The sequence below is a fragment of the Lithobates pipiens genome, unplaced genomic scaffold, assembly GCF_037356315.1.
Source record: "Lithobates pipiens isolate NorthernLeopardFrog02 unplaced genomic scaffold, aLitPip1_a1.2 Scaffold_16, whole genome shotgun sequence".
NCBI lineage: Eukaryota > Metazoa > Chordata > Amphibia > Anura > Ranidae > Lithobates > Lithobates pipiens.
In genome coordinates this window covers 476512051-476526021 of record NW_027507748.1, presented here as the reverse complement: position 1 = coordinate 476526021, position 13971 = coordinate 476512051, and the positions used below count along the sequence as shown (strand labels likewise).

Sequence of the window (13971 nt, the reverse complement as noted above, 5' to 3'; positions counted from 1 at the left end):
CGTTTGCCTCCCCCGGGGCTCTGGGGTGGTCGAGGACGGCGCGGCATTTGCCCCGTGGGATTTCGGACCATGCACCCCTTATGCTCACTATCTCTTTGGCGCCCCCCCCCGGGGTGAGGCTGTGGCGCCTATCCAGATACTGGGCTGTGGATGACAGGCTACAGGAGGGGACATCGGAGGCTATTTGCAATTTCTGGCAACTTAACGAAGGCTCGACTGAGGGTGGGGTGGCTTGGGACGCTTTTAAGGCTGCCATCCGGGGTCATTTTATCTCTCACATCGCGTCCCTACGTAAAGAGACGTCTAGGTCCCTTGAAGCCTTGGAGGAGGAAAGTGGGAGGAGGGAGGCGGAGTATGTTCGGACGGGGGATGGGGATGTGTACAGGAGGTGGCAGGAGGTCCTTCGGGAAGTATCCCTGCTTAATGTAACGCAGACGCAGCAATCTATGTTGTATTCCAAACAAAGACTATTTGAATATGGCAATAAGAATGGTAGGTTGCTGGCGTGGCTGGCACGCACCCAGAGGCCCTCTACCCATATTGCTAGTATCCGGGATGTGCAGGGCCGGGAGCTTACCTCTCCGGCGGAGATCAACCGTAGATTCTATGACTTCTTCCAAGGTATATATACCTCCAGGTCCCAATGTACGGCTGCGGAACTGCAGGACTATCTGGGAGGGATTCCCTTTCCCCAACTTTCAGGGGATGACAGGGAATTACTGAACAGGGACGTGTCGCTGGAGGAGGTCCAGCTGGCCATCGGTAGTCTTCAAGGTGGTAAGACTCCGGGGGCTGACGGACTACCCTCTGAGTTTTACTCACAGCACGCTGACCTGTTAGCCCCTAGGTTTCGGGCCCTTCTTGATGGAATCGGGGAGACTGATAGTCTTCCTGAGTCCATGGGAGAGGCGACTATTGTCCTGATTCCCAAACCGGGTAAGGATCCTGGGGAGTGTGGGTCTTACCGCCCTATCTCCCTACTGAACGTGGATGCCAAGCTGTTGGCTAAGATCCTAGCCACCCGCTTGAACTCCGTAATATCCTCCCTGGTGCATGCTGACCAAACGGGCTTCATGCCTGGGAAGGGCACGGACATTAACATCAGACGCCTCTTTCTAAATCTCTCCTCTGACCATGATGAGGTGGGCAGCAGAGCAATTGCCTCCTTAGATGCCGAGAAGGCATTTGATTCTGTGGAGTGGGAGTTCCTTTGGGGGGTGCTTCGGTGTTTTGGGTTTGGTCCTAAATTTTTACGGTGGGTGCGATTGCTTTACGCGGCTCCTAGGGCCAGGGTGCGCACCAATGGTTGGATGTCGGAACCCTTCTCATTGCAACGGGGCACGCGACAGGGGTGTCCTCTCTCGCCTGGGTTGTTCGCCTTGGCCCTGGAGCCTCTTGCCATATTAATTAGAGCGTCGTCTATACGGGGACTGCGAAAGGGATGTACGGAGGAGAAGATCTCACTATACGCGGACGACGCCCTGTTGTATTTAAACGATACCGGTCCTTCCCTTTCGGAAGCTCTTGCGATTTTTGACAAATTTGGGTCCTTTTCTGGCGTTCGCATTAACTGGTCAAAATCTCTCCTCTTTCCCTTGGATGCGGGTGTGCCTTCGTCCCCTGGTGGGTCGTTACTACAGTGGTCCTCTGAATTTACCTATCTCGGGGTACGGGTGGCCAGAGATCCCAATAAGTATTACATGTTAAATGTACTCCCCCTTCTCCGACTACTGCGAGAGAGGTGCCGGGCCTGGTCTGGACTTCCGTTGAACTTGGTGGGACGTATAAATATTCTAAAAATGGTGCTTCTCCCTAAGTTCAATTACATATTTCGGAACTGTCCGGGGTGGGTTCCGGGCTCCTTTTTCCGGGAGGCGGATAAATGTATTAGCTCCTTCTTGTGGAATGGTGCTGCCCCTAGGTTGGCTAAGTCTACGCTTCAGTCCCCGATAAGGGTGGGAGGTCTAGCCCTTCCCAACTTGCGATTTTACTACTGGGCCGCTATGCTGGTCACTGTTTCATGGTGGTTCGCGGCGCGGGATTCGAACGTGGCGGTGCGCTTGGAAGCAGCGCTGGTGGGCTCCGTGTCTGACCTGCAGGGCCTGGTATACAGGGGGGCTGGGGCGTACGCGGCTCTTCCTGGGCCGACGAAGGCTTCTCTTCGGGTATGGAAGATGGCGGGGCGCAGATTTGTTCGGCCGGGTGACTGGTCCCCGGCCCAGCCCCTCTGGAATAACCCTAACCTTCCCCACTTTAGGACAATTCCAGACCCGCAGATCTGGGTGCGATTTGGGATTACAACTCTGCGGGATGTTATGCCGGCAGGTACCCTGCTGACGTTTGGCCAGCTGACTCGCTCCCATGGCCTGCCTGGCTGGATGTTCTTTCGTTATGCTCAGCTGCGTCACGCGGCTAGGGCACAGTTTCCTGAACCCCCAACCCTGCGGACTACTCCGCTGGAGGAGCTGTTTGAGGGTGAGGGCCCCCAAAAACCCCTATCAGATGTGTACCGGATTGTACTCCCGATTGACTCTCATAAGCTGGACTCTCTTTGGGACAAATGGAAGGAGGATATCCCATCTCTGGAGCGGGAGGATTGGGAGGAATGTTTGGAAAAAGGTCCCCAACTGGTCATTTCTGCGGGTGATAAACTTATTCAAACGAAGTTTGTGTATAGGGTATATCACACTCCTACGCGCCTGGCGAGAATATACCCTAATAGGGATCCACACTGCCCTAGGTGCAGGGTGGAACTTGGTACCTACCTTCATATGTTCTGGGACTGCTGCAGACTGCATACGTATTGGTCCGAGGTGTTTGATCACCTCAACACTCGGTTGGGGCTGGAGGTCCCTAGGACTCCTGAGATGGCCCTACTGGGCATTCACGCGGATGAAAGTAGACCCTATTACTCTAAGTTGTTGATTTCCTATTTACTCTTTTACGCTAAGAAAGAAATCATCTGTAAATGGTTCTCGTCCACTCCTCCTAGTGTGATTCAGTGGGAGAAAAGTGTGAATAGTGTTTTGCCTTTGTATAAAATAACCTACCTAAATCGCGGTTGTCCGTGGAAGTTTGACAGAATCTGGCTCCCGTGGACATCGGGAGGCTGAGGTGGTCTCTGGGTCTTTGTAGAAGCCCTCGTCCTCTTAGTTTGTATTTTAGTCTGTATTTTTTTTTGTATCACCGAATGACATATGCTGATGTATGTAACACGTTTCGTATCCTACTGTGCTCCGGCTGCGCCGGTAGTTTGACCCATTGTACTCTTGGTCATTTTGTACTGTGTATGTATGTTGGATAATAAAGCACTCCTGTTGTTTAAAAAAAAAAAAAAAAAATGTAATTCTTTTATATGGCAAATGAAACCCTTTGAAGTGGAGTTTTACACTAAAATTTGATATTATTTTGTACTGCAACATATTGATGCAAAAAGCCACAGGTTTGCTCAATTTTTGTTAGGTAAAAGATGGAGTTCATGAACTTAGGTTAAAGAGCAGTTCTCTATGTATTTATCTGTGTTTGTACATCTTACAGAGTTGCTACAGTTTGTAAGTAAAAAAAAAATGCAATGAGAATTTTTTTTTATCAAATGTTGCTCATAATAGGCATACTTTTGTGCTATACCCACAATGGCGAAAGCATCCTAAAGTGTCAGGGCAAAAATAAAATATTAAGTATAAATGGTCATCTCTCCAGCACATCAATATTTTGCAGTGTTTATCCTTGTAAATGCTGCTGCAAGTACAGAAAAATACCTCTTAATCTTCCAGAAATCCAGTCTGCTTCTGAATGTTAGGACAGACAATACAATTCCTTTGCTGCACTGAAATCCCAACTAGGGTTATCAGCACTAGCTGCTGAACTTACAGGACTCCGCTTATCCCCATCCTCTGTCCCACTGTGCATAAATACAATTGTTTCTTTACAAGCTTAACGTGCTACTATGTTACACAGTGTGTAGGGAAAGGGCTTTTGGGAGATGTAGTTCTGGGGGGGGGGGGGGTGTCTGTGTCCTTAACTAACCTCCAAGCAGCTCCCCATCTAAGAATTGCCAAAGTGTCACAGGTAGAAATCAAAGTTGTTTATTTTTACAGAAAAAAAAAAGAGAACATTGAAGGCTGAGGTATGTTCTAGAGGGGGCAAGGGTGGTTTGGGGTTAGATTGGGGTTAGATTTGGGTAATACCCTGACATATATGAAAGTCGGTCCCCATGCTTCATATGCTCACAGTGCTTGTGTCGCAGCACACCCAAGCTTTAAGGGGCAGTTCACACAAGATGCAGTTCCATGCGTTTTTGTCTGCACAAAAAATGCATGCACAGTGTTTTCCATATATTCCAATGGCTCTAATTTACACCAGTGCAGAAACTGACTGGAACTGACGGCATTGGTGCAGAAAAAAACAGAACTGCATGCAACTGCATCTGGTGTGAACTGGCCCTTGAAAAAAAAAAGCAAAGTTCTGAGGTGGTGATATTTTCCATGACTGGCAGTTTTAAGCAAGGACTTGTTGACACTACTTCTTCTTACCGTATTGCTGAAATGGAACTTCTTAACCACTAGTCCTCCGCGTTATAGCCGAAAGATGGCTACAGCGTGGCGCCCAATTGCCTGTTTACTTCCCTTCTGCGTGCCGCCGCGGGCACACATCAGGGAAATTTTGTGTTGGCCATTTCCCTTGGACATAGCCAATCACAGATTGTGCTAAATGGCCTATCACAATGGCCATTTAGCACTTGATCTGAGTTTCCAATGAGAGATGATCTAATATGTAAACATATGAGGTCATCTCTCATTGCCAGCTCTCTCTCCTCACACAGAGACCGCATGTGAGGAGGGAGAGCTTCCTGCTACAACGTGAGTGTACCCAAAAATATAGAAAATACAGTGTCCACAGTACTTGTCAGTGCCACCTGTCCCCAGTGCCACCTGTGAGTGCCAGCTGTCACCAGTGCCACCTGTCAGTGTCACATGCCATCTGTGCCATGTGTCAGTGCCACGTATTAGTGCCATCTGTCATCAGTGCCACATATCAGTGCCACATCAGTGTCACCTGTCATCAGTGCCACTTATTAGTGCCATCTGTCATCAGTGTCACATGTCATCAGTGCCACTTATTAGTGCCATCTGTCAGTGTCACGTGCCATCTGTCATCAGTGCCGCATCAATGTCAGGTGCCATCTGTCATCAGTATCACTTGTCATTGTCCTGTTGCTCCAGGGCCTTCATAAGTGTAATAGGTAGTAATAGGTTATAACCTATTACAATGACAATTTTGTGGGGAAAAAAAATCTTAATTTTGCAAAGAAATGTGGGAAAAAAATTACAACATCAAAAACCTCACCATGCATCTTACCAAATACCCTGGAATGTCTACATTCAAAAAATGGGTCATTTGGGGGGTATTTGTACTTTCCTGGCTTGCTCAGGTCGCAAGAAATGAAATAGGCCACCAGTACATCAGATGTGATCTTTTTTTTATGATTTGCACAACAGCTTGTAGACTCTCTAACTTTCACAAAGACCAAATAATATCCACTAATTGGGTTATTTTTTACCAAAGATGTCTAGCAGTATAAATTGTGGCCAAAATTTATGAAGAAAATAAATTAATAATTCTCAAACTTTTATCACAGAAACTGAGAAAAATTCTTTTTTTTCATAATTTTCTGTCTTTTTTTTTCATTTATAGAGCAAAAAATAAAAAACACAGAGGTGATCAAATACCACTAAAAGAAAACTCTATTTTATGAAAAAGGACAAAAAAATTATTCATTTGTGTACAGTGTTACATGACTGAGTAATTGTCATTCAAATTGTGAGAGCACCGAAAGCTGAAAATTGGTCTGGTCACGAGGGGGGTGTAAGTGCCCAGTAGGCAAATGGTTAAAATAACATGTAAACAAATGCCCTGTTTATTTCTTAGCAGTTAGCAGCAAGTTAAAGGAAATGCTGCAGAAGTTTTTGCACTGTGCTCATAGAACATAACTATATATAACTGCTCCTTGTAATACTTTCTTTTAATGCAGGTCATACAATAGGCTTGTTCATATCGGAATGCGGTATGGGAAACCTGCATTCCATGTACTTTCCCCAAACTGTTCAAAATGCACTGGGTGTGTGATCTGCTGCGGATGGCATTATAATCCTAACAACACCCCAAACACATATCACAAACGCTGTGCATTTGCTTGCACTGGATCCACCTGTACCACAGTACCATGCGATCCATTGCAGTGTGTTTTTTTAGTGTTGCTTGATTAGTATTTTTGTAAGATGACAGGCAAATCTAAAATGTACAACATAGATCCTCCTGATCTGAGTACCTATGTCTACTAACATGAATCATGATGGATACTTTCCATCATGATCTTTATTTAATGTTCCCTACCCGATCTTTCCAACTGTCTCCTACTCTGTCCCAGTGGCGGCTGGTCCATTCTCTTGGCTGTGACGCGCAAACAAACTTGCGCCTTGAGCCCACCCTTTTTTGATGCCAATTGGAGCCTCAGGCTCTAATCATGTGCTTCCAAAAAAAAAAACCTTTGAAGTCCATGCGTCCGATGCCCTGCATGTAGATTAGGAGGGCGCGGCACCTCTAATGGATGGGCCGCCACTGCTCTGTCCACTTTTAGGTGATCTCTGAAAACTTTTTTCTTCAGAGAAGCCTATTCTGCCTCTACTAACAACGGTAATTTTATCGCCTGATCTTCCCTTTTTAGATTGTAAGCTCTAACGAGCAGGGCCCTCTGATTCCTCCCGTATTGAATAGTATTGTAACTGTACTGTCTGCCCTCATGTTGTAAAGCACTGCACAAGCTTTTGGCGCTACGTAAATACTGTAAAATAATAATAAAAATAAAATAAAAATATTACTAAGGCCTCATCCACACTGGGTGTTTTTACAACTGCACCGAGGGGCATCTGCCGGTATTTTTTCTACTTTTATCTAGTGAGTGCATTTTAATTAGTTTTTTATGCCTTTTTAATTCAATTGCTACACCTAGATGGAGGCGCCCTCTTGTGTTTGTAGCCTATGTATCCATGTACATATAGACTTTTAACAGTATTTAGAGGCAGGAAAACACACCCACTGCCAGTGCACAGAATTTGATTGTTGGCAGCAGGAGCCAATGGCTCTCTTTGCTCTCACAAAACCCTAGGAAGTGAGAGCAGCGCTGCTGCACTTGGGCTCAGTGTTGGGTCAAGAGAGGACTCAAGCAAGTATAAACTATAACTTTTATGCAAACCAATCAATATACGCTTATTGGGATTTTTTTTTTGGGTATGTTTTATATCAGAAAGTAAAAAATATTTTATTTTTCAAAATTGTCTTTTAAAAAAGAAAAAAAGAAAGCAGCTCTATTTGTGGGAAAAAGGGGACAAAAATGTATTTGGGTACAGCGTCGCAAAGTAAAATAGTGCCGTATCTCGAAAATGGCCTGGTCATGAAGGGGATAAAAACTTTAGGAGATCAAGTGGTTATGTTAAAAAATGTCCAGCCTTTAGAACCACTTTATTGAAGTGCAAATCCCACTTACGTTTAGTATTTGCTTACAATACCTATATGAATGAACAAAAACTGCCTTCACCCAAGTATACCTTTTACAAATCTGAAGTCACTTGGGTTAATTCACATAAATGTAAAATGCTGAAAAAAATACCTTTTTTACTTTTAACCACTTAGTAATGTGGCAGACCCAGGGGTCAAACACTCTAGATCAGTGATCTCCAAATGCGGCCCTTTGCTCATTTTTTTCCTGGCCCTTGGAAAACTTTTCCTCCCACTGATACGACAGTGGGGCATAATTCCTGCTACTGACATTAACAACAGGACACTATTTCCCCAATTGACACCAATGATGGAGCACTATTCCTCCCACTGATGTCAATGACGGGGCACTATTCTTTCCACTGATACCAACAATGGGGAAATGTTCCTCCCACTAATATCAATGATAGGAAACTATTTCTTCTGCTGACACCAATGATGAGATATTTCTCCCAATAATGGGACACTGTTCCTCACAAAGATACCACTGATGGGATACTGTTCCTCCGACTGATACTAACAGGCTGCTATTCCTCCCCCCAACACCAAAGATGAATTGTTTACTCCCACTGCCCCCAGGACAATTTCTACTCTCACAGTCCGGCCCCCCTAAAGTCTGAAGGATAGTAAACTGGCCCTTTGTTTAGAAAGTTTGGAGACCCCTGCTCTAGATTCATTACTGCTATGCGAAATACCAGAGAGATAAGCTGACAATTCCCTTTTTATGTATGTCCACGATTTCCTCTTTTTGGTGTATTATAAAGTAATTATCCACATTGATTGACCCTTTGGGTTTGGCACATAATTCGTTGGCCTCTGTTAAAAGCATGAACGGAGATAAATAATGGTGTTTTTGTTAACACAGGGAGGAATGTTTGCTTGGAATCGCTTATTTCCACCATTACGGCAACGACAGGTAGTAAATCAAGCAGAACCACAGGCACCTCCTCCTCCGGCTCCTGAGGAACAGGTAAAAGCTTATTTAAATTGCAGGATTGCATATAGTTTTGTTAAACATACAGTATTCGTTACATTTCCATACCCAGTATTATCTCAATTCCATTTATTAGATTTGTAACCCTTCTAATTGACTTTACCTATCACATTCATTCACCCTATCCCACTACAAACAGCCACTCAACAACAACTAAAAAAAAAAAAAGAACCACCCCCCTCCCCCTGACTTTAATCCAAACCTCTTCTCCTCCATATCTCTCTCCTCCATCTATGTTGGGTTATCATCCTAAATTACTAATAGTAACGATGATGCTACTTTGTATTCTTCCCACTTCTGCCATGTTGCCACTATCTGCCTTCTTAGTCCTTTTTCATTCAAAATTCTCTCCTTCAGGAAATACATCTCGTCCATCTCTACTATCCATTCCTCTATTGAGGGTGCTACTTTCTTTTTCCATTTTCTTGCTATGATCATTCGCACCGCTGTTAAAAAGTATTTTAATATACTTTTCTTTATTTTTTTAATTGATCCCGGGATCATAGACAATATAGAAATCAATTTATCTGGTTGTAAATTAATTTGTGTCATGTCTCAGTATATTTTATATATTTTCTTCCAAAACTTCAGAATCTCTGGGCAAAAATACCATATGTGTGACATTGTACCTACCTCCCTATGACACCTCCAACAGGTGTCTTCATTCTCTGTATTAATTCTTTGCATATCCTTTGGACATCTATACCACCTCACTAATAATTTGTCATTTCTTTCTTGTTGCCTACTAGAGAATTACATCTTATGTGTTAATGTAATTGCTTTATCCCACTTGATTATGGGTATAACTATCCCTAATTCTTTTTCCCATTTTTTTATATAGCTCAGCTCTGTTTCTTTACTATTAGAAATTAGTTATTTATATACATTAGATAGATTATGCACTGGTTTCTGCTCTTGCAAAAATAATAGTTCTAATAGAGTTGGTGCTCTATCCAGTGTCCCCATTTTCTTAAGGGTAGTTATAGATTTTTGGAGTTGCCTGTATTGTATCCACTTCTTTTCATGCTCTCTTCCCAGGGTTTCTATTAGTGGAAGTCTACTGCCCTCCATTGTCTGTATAATCCTTGTGTCTTCCCTTCTATGCCATTTCAGGAAGGTCATAGCTTCTTTTGCCTTTAGAAATTCAGGATTACAGAAGAGGGGTGTCATTGGGCCCACATAAGTGGATCCTATTCCCCTCTTCATCAAACCATCCAATACCTTCAATGTTGACATAACCAGAAACGGCATCTCTTCCCTGAGGGGCCTGTTTTCTTTTTTTATCCATAGCAATGCTTTCAGTTTGATGTCCACAATCTCCTCCTCTAGTTTCACCCATTGTTTACTTTCCTTATTGTGAAACCAGTCCACAATCCTGGCCAATAACACTGCTTTAAGGTAAACTGGAAGGTCTGAAAGGGCCATACCCCCCTCTCCTTTTAACCTAGTTAGGACTTCCCTGCTAATCCTGGCAGTTTTACCTGTCCATATAAAACTCCCAGTAGCTTTATGTAAAGAACTAAGGACATATTTTAAGGGAAATATCGGAACTGTCTGAAAAATGTAAAGTATTTTCGGGAGTACGTCCATTTTTTAATATTTATATGACCTATCCACTATCATACTGTTGAAGCATCTTTATAATTTTATGCATTATTAAAAAGTTTAAAATCTTTGCAAATGTATTAAAAATGAAAAAAATCACATGTACATAAGTATTCACAGCCTTGGCTCAATACTTTGTTGAAGCACCAACTACAGCCTCAAGTCTTTTTGAGTATGATTCTACAAGCTTGTGGCATACCGATTTTTGGGCAGTTTCTCCCATTCTTCTTTGCTTGACCTCTCAAGCTCTATCAGGTTGGATGGGGAGCATCAGTGCACAGCCATTTTCAGATCTCACCGGTGATGTTCAATCGGATTTAAGGCTGGACTCTGGCTGGGCCACTCAGACGTTCACATAGTTGTCCCAAAGCCACTCCTTTGTTATCTTGGCCGTGTGCTTAGGGTCATTGTCCTGTTGGAAGATGAATCTTCACCCCAGTCTGAGGTCCAGATTGCTCTGGAGCAGGTTTTCATCAAGGATGTCTCTGTACTTTGCTGCATTCATCTTTCCCTCTATCCCAACGAGTCTCCCAGTTCCTGCCATTGAAAAACATCCCCACAACATGATGCTGCCTCCACCATGCTTCACTGTAGGGATGGTATTGGCTAGGAGATGAGAGGTGCCTAGTTTCCTTCATACATAACACTTGTCATGCAGGCCAAAGAGTTCAATCTTTGTTTCATCAGAATTTCATTTTTTCATGGTCTGAGAGAACTTCAGGTGCCTTTTGCACACTCCAGGCAGGCTGTCATATGCCTTCCATCTGGCCACTCTACCAAACAAGCCTGATTGGTGGAGTGCTGCAGAGATGGTTGTTCTTCTAGAAGGTTCTCCTCTCTCCACAGAGAAATGCTGGAACTCTGTCAGAGTGGCCATTGTGTTTTTGGTCTCCTCCCTGGCTAAGGCCCTTCTCCCCCAATCGCCCAGTTTGGCTGGTGGTTGGAAACTTATTCCATTTTCCGCTGATGGAGCCCACTGTGCTCAGTGTATCCTTCAATTCTGCAGAAATGTTCCTTTACCCTTCCCCGAATCTGTCTCCTTTGTCTTTAAGGGCTATATACAGTTCCTTAGGGGTGGAATAGGTTTCCCAGATCCAGGCTGGTACTACAGTGGTACATCTGACCCGGGTAGTTGACTGGTGTCGCCATGGTGACCTGATACTCTGGGCAGTGCAGAAGCAAGATGCTACTGGGGCATCACTCACTGGCCTTCCCTGGGCAGGGAAAATGCAGGGTGCCTTTTTGGATACTCACTCGTTGATTGGTCTCACTCTTGTAGAAATCCCCTGGTTCTTTTGCTTATCCTCTTTGAATTATTTCCCTTCCCCTATAACACCAATTGTTGGACATCTGGGGTTCACACCCAGCCTAACCGATCCGACTTTCTACTCAGACTCCATAGGGGTTGTTACGGGAATCTATTTCCTTACAGCCTTCTGGATAGATTAGCACCTTGACCCTTCTTACTGGACATACCCCCTTGCATTAGATCATTAGAAGGTTATACAGCTTTTGCACTTTCTCGGTTTGCTGCACAAAGTGGCGCTCTTCCCCAGGAAGGTTCATTCCATTGAAGAGCTCTGTTTGGGAGAAGGCCCAATTCAGAGTTTCCTTTCCTCAACTTACAAAACTCTCTTGGATCCCTATGCCACCTCGGACCCACTCTTTTTGGTGGAGTGGTAGAGAGATCTGTGCATTACCTTCCCCAACCCCCAAAAGGAGCACATACTTTGTTTTCTGAAAAAGTCCTCTCTGCAGTAAGTATCGGGAAACTACCTACAAAATAATCACACCAAGACTCCGTCTGTTTTTACCAAGCTATTCCCTAATCAATCGGATCACTGCTGGCTCTGTGGCCTGCATAGGGGCACCATCCTACATATCTTTTGGGAATTCCCCAAGCTCCAAACTTTTTTGGAAGCCGGTCCTTCAACTTGTACACAAATTTATGGATATTTCTTTGGATGATGATCCAGCTGCAGTTTTGCATTCCGTGCCAGTGGAGGCAACAGGCGGCACCAACAGTAGAGAGTGGGCAACATTGAACGGATAGAGGATCTTACACCTTCTCTCCCCAATAAGTCAGAGGAACATAAGGACTGATGGTTTTATTGGGATCTTTTGCCATTCTCTGAATTTCTCCAATATGCATAACTTTTAGCCCTTACCTGCAATTTCTACTGCCTGATTGGTATGGAGGTTTCTTGCTCTTTGGGAGGTTTCTCTCCAACTCCCTCCCACCCTGTTCCCCCTTCCTTGCATCTTTTTTTCTCCCTTTCTTGGGTTTCTCTTCCTCTCATACTTGATAATAGGTGTGCACGCACCCCTGTTAGCATTAGATATCCCCCCATGACTCTAGTTACTCTCAGAGGACAGAGATTCTCTGTGTATGCGTGGTTAGTTTCAGAATGACTTGACCGGATAGTTCTTTCAACTTATGTAACAGGTTACGTTATTCAGTTCATTTAATTCCCCAGGGGGTGTATAACCACCTTTTGATTGTCCCTAAAGCAATTTTTTTGTTAGTAAATTCACAGAATATGCAGTCTTGTGGCTGTAGCACACCTATTAAATAAAGAAAAAATAAATAAAATCATGCCATGTCAAGTCAGGTGTGAATAATTAGCTGTAGAACAATGGCACACAGGTAGCCCCCACTCCTGGCCAACTACCACATAGAAAGCACTTATACTACATCGATGAATATAAGTGTTTCCTTAACGTCTGTCGCAGCCAGTTTGTTATGTTGACAGAATTTCTATGGTGACAAGGGCCTAACATTAACAATAATTAAAGTAGAAGCTTTTCTGCTAGTTTTGCCCTCTTAATAACAAAAAAACTTTTTAATTTCAAGATGAAATGGTTTTGTAGCCTATCAAAATTATGTTTGCTTTTTAAAGGACAGAGGGGCCTTTCATGTGATAATATGTTTAACCCTCTGACTTCAGTACATACTTCTTACCCACTTTCAGGGAACCAGTGACATATGTTATAGTGCAGTGGTCATCAACCCTGTCCTCAGGGCCCACTAACAAGCCAGGTTTTATGTATTACCTGGGGGAGATGCAGACTAGAATACGGCAATCACTGAGCAGCAAATGATATCACCTGTGATGTATTTCAGTTATCTTGCAAACCTGGCCTGTTAGTGGGCCCTGAGGACAGGGTTGATGACCTCTGTTATAGTGGAAGGAAGGAAAAATCCTGGACGGCTGCACACCACTAAAAGCATCTTTATTGAAAGATTAAAATCTAAGAACAGTCATATCTGAAACATAGAAAACAAGGAAAAACAGCTAACGCAGCTATTTTTCCCTGTTTTCTATGCTTCAGATATAACTGTTTTTGGATTTTAATCTTTCAATAAAGATGCCTCCAGCGAAGTGCGGCCATCCAGGATTTTTCCTTCCTTCCTTCCTTCCTAATTTGAGCAGAGCCAGCACCTGCAAGATCGTATAAGGCAGGTGTTTTAAACAGGTCTGGAGCCTTTAAGCTGCAATTTCTCTTCAGCATACCTTATAGTGTCACAAATGCTGTTGTTTAAATTTATGACCTCTTTGCTGACTGTAGACGTGGTCTTGGTGACTGCAAGGCCATCTAATCGCTTCTGCAAGACCATCTAATCCCTGTAATTTTTACAAAAAAATATAATGGTGGCGGCAGTGGCCACAGTGGCGGAACACTAGGGCCCGATTGCAAGTGCAACCTTTGCAGAGACTGCAAAATGTACTACAGGAGAGGGTCAGAGACTGCACATGGTACAACAGGAGAGGGTCAGTGTCTGCAAAATGTAATACATGAGAGGGTTACAGACTGCA

The 13971-nt window shown here is 43.9% G+C and overlaps 1 protein-coding gene across 1 annotated transcript in view; it reads left to right on the top strand.

Moving 5' to 3' along the window:
• Nucleotides 1-13971, top strand: part of UBAC2 (UBA domain containing 2) — a 348299-nt gene that overhangs the window by 328495 nt on the left and 5833 nt on the right. The window contains exon 10 of the mRNA XM_077482972.1: nt 8420-8524. Within this exon, the coding sequence (XP_077339098.1) occupies nt 8420-8524 (105 nt within the window). The remainder of the gene's footprint in view (nt 1-8419; nt 8525-13971) is intronic.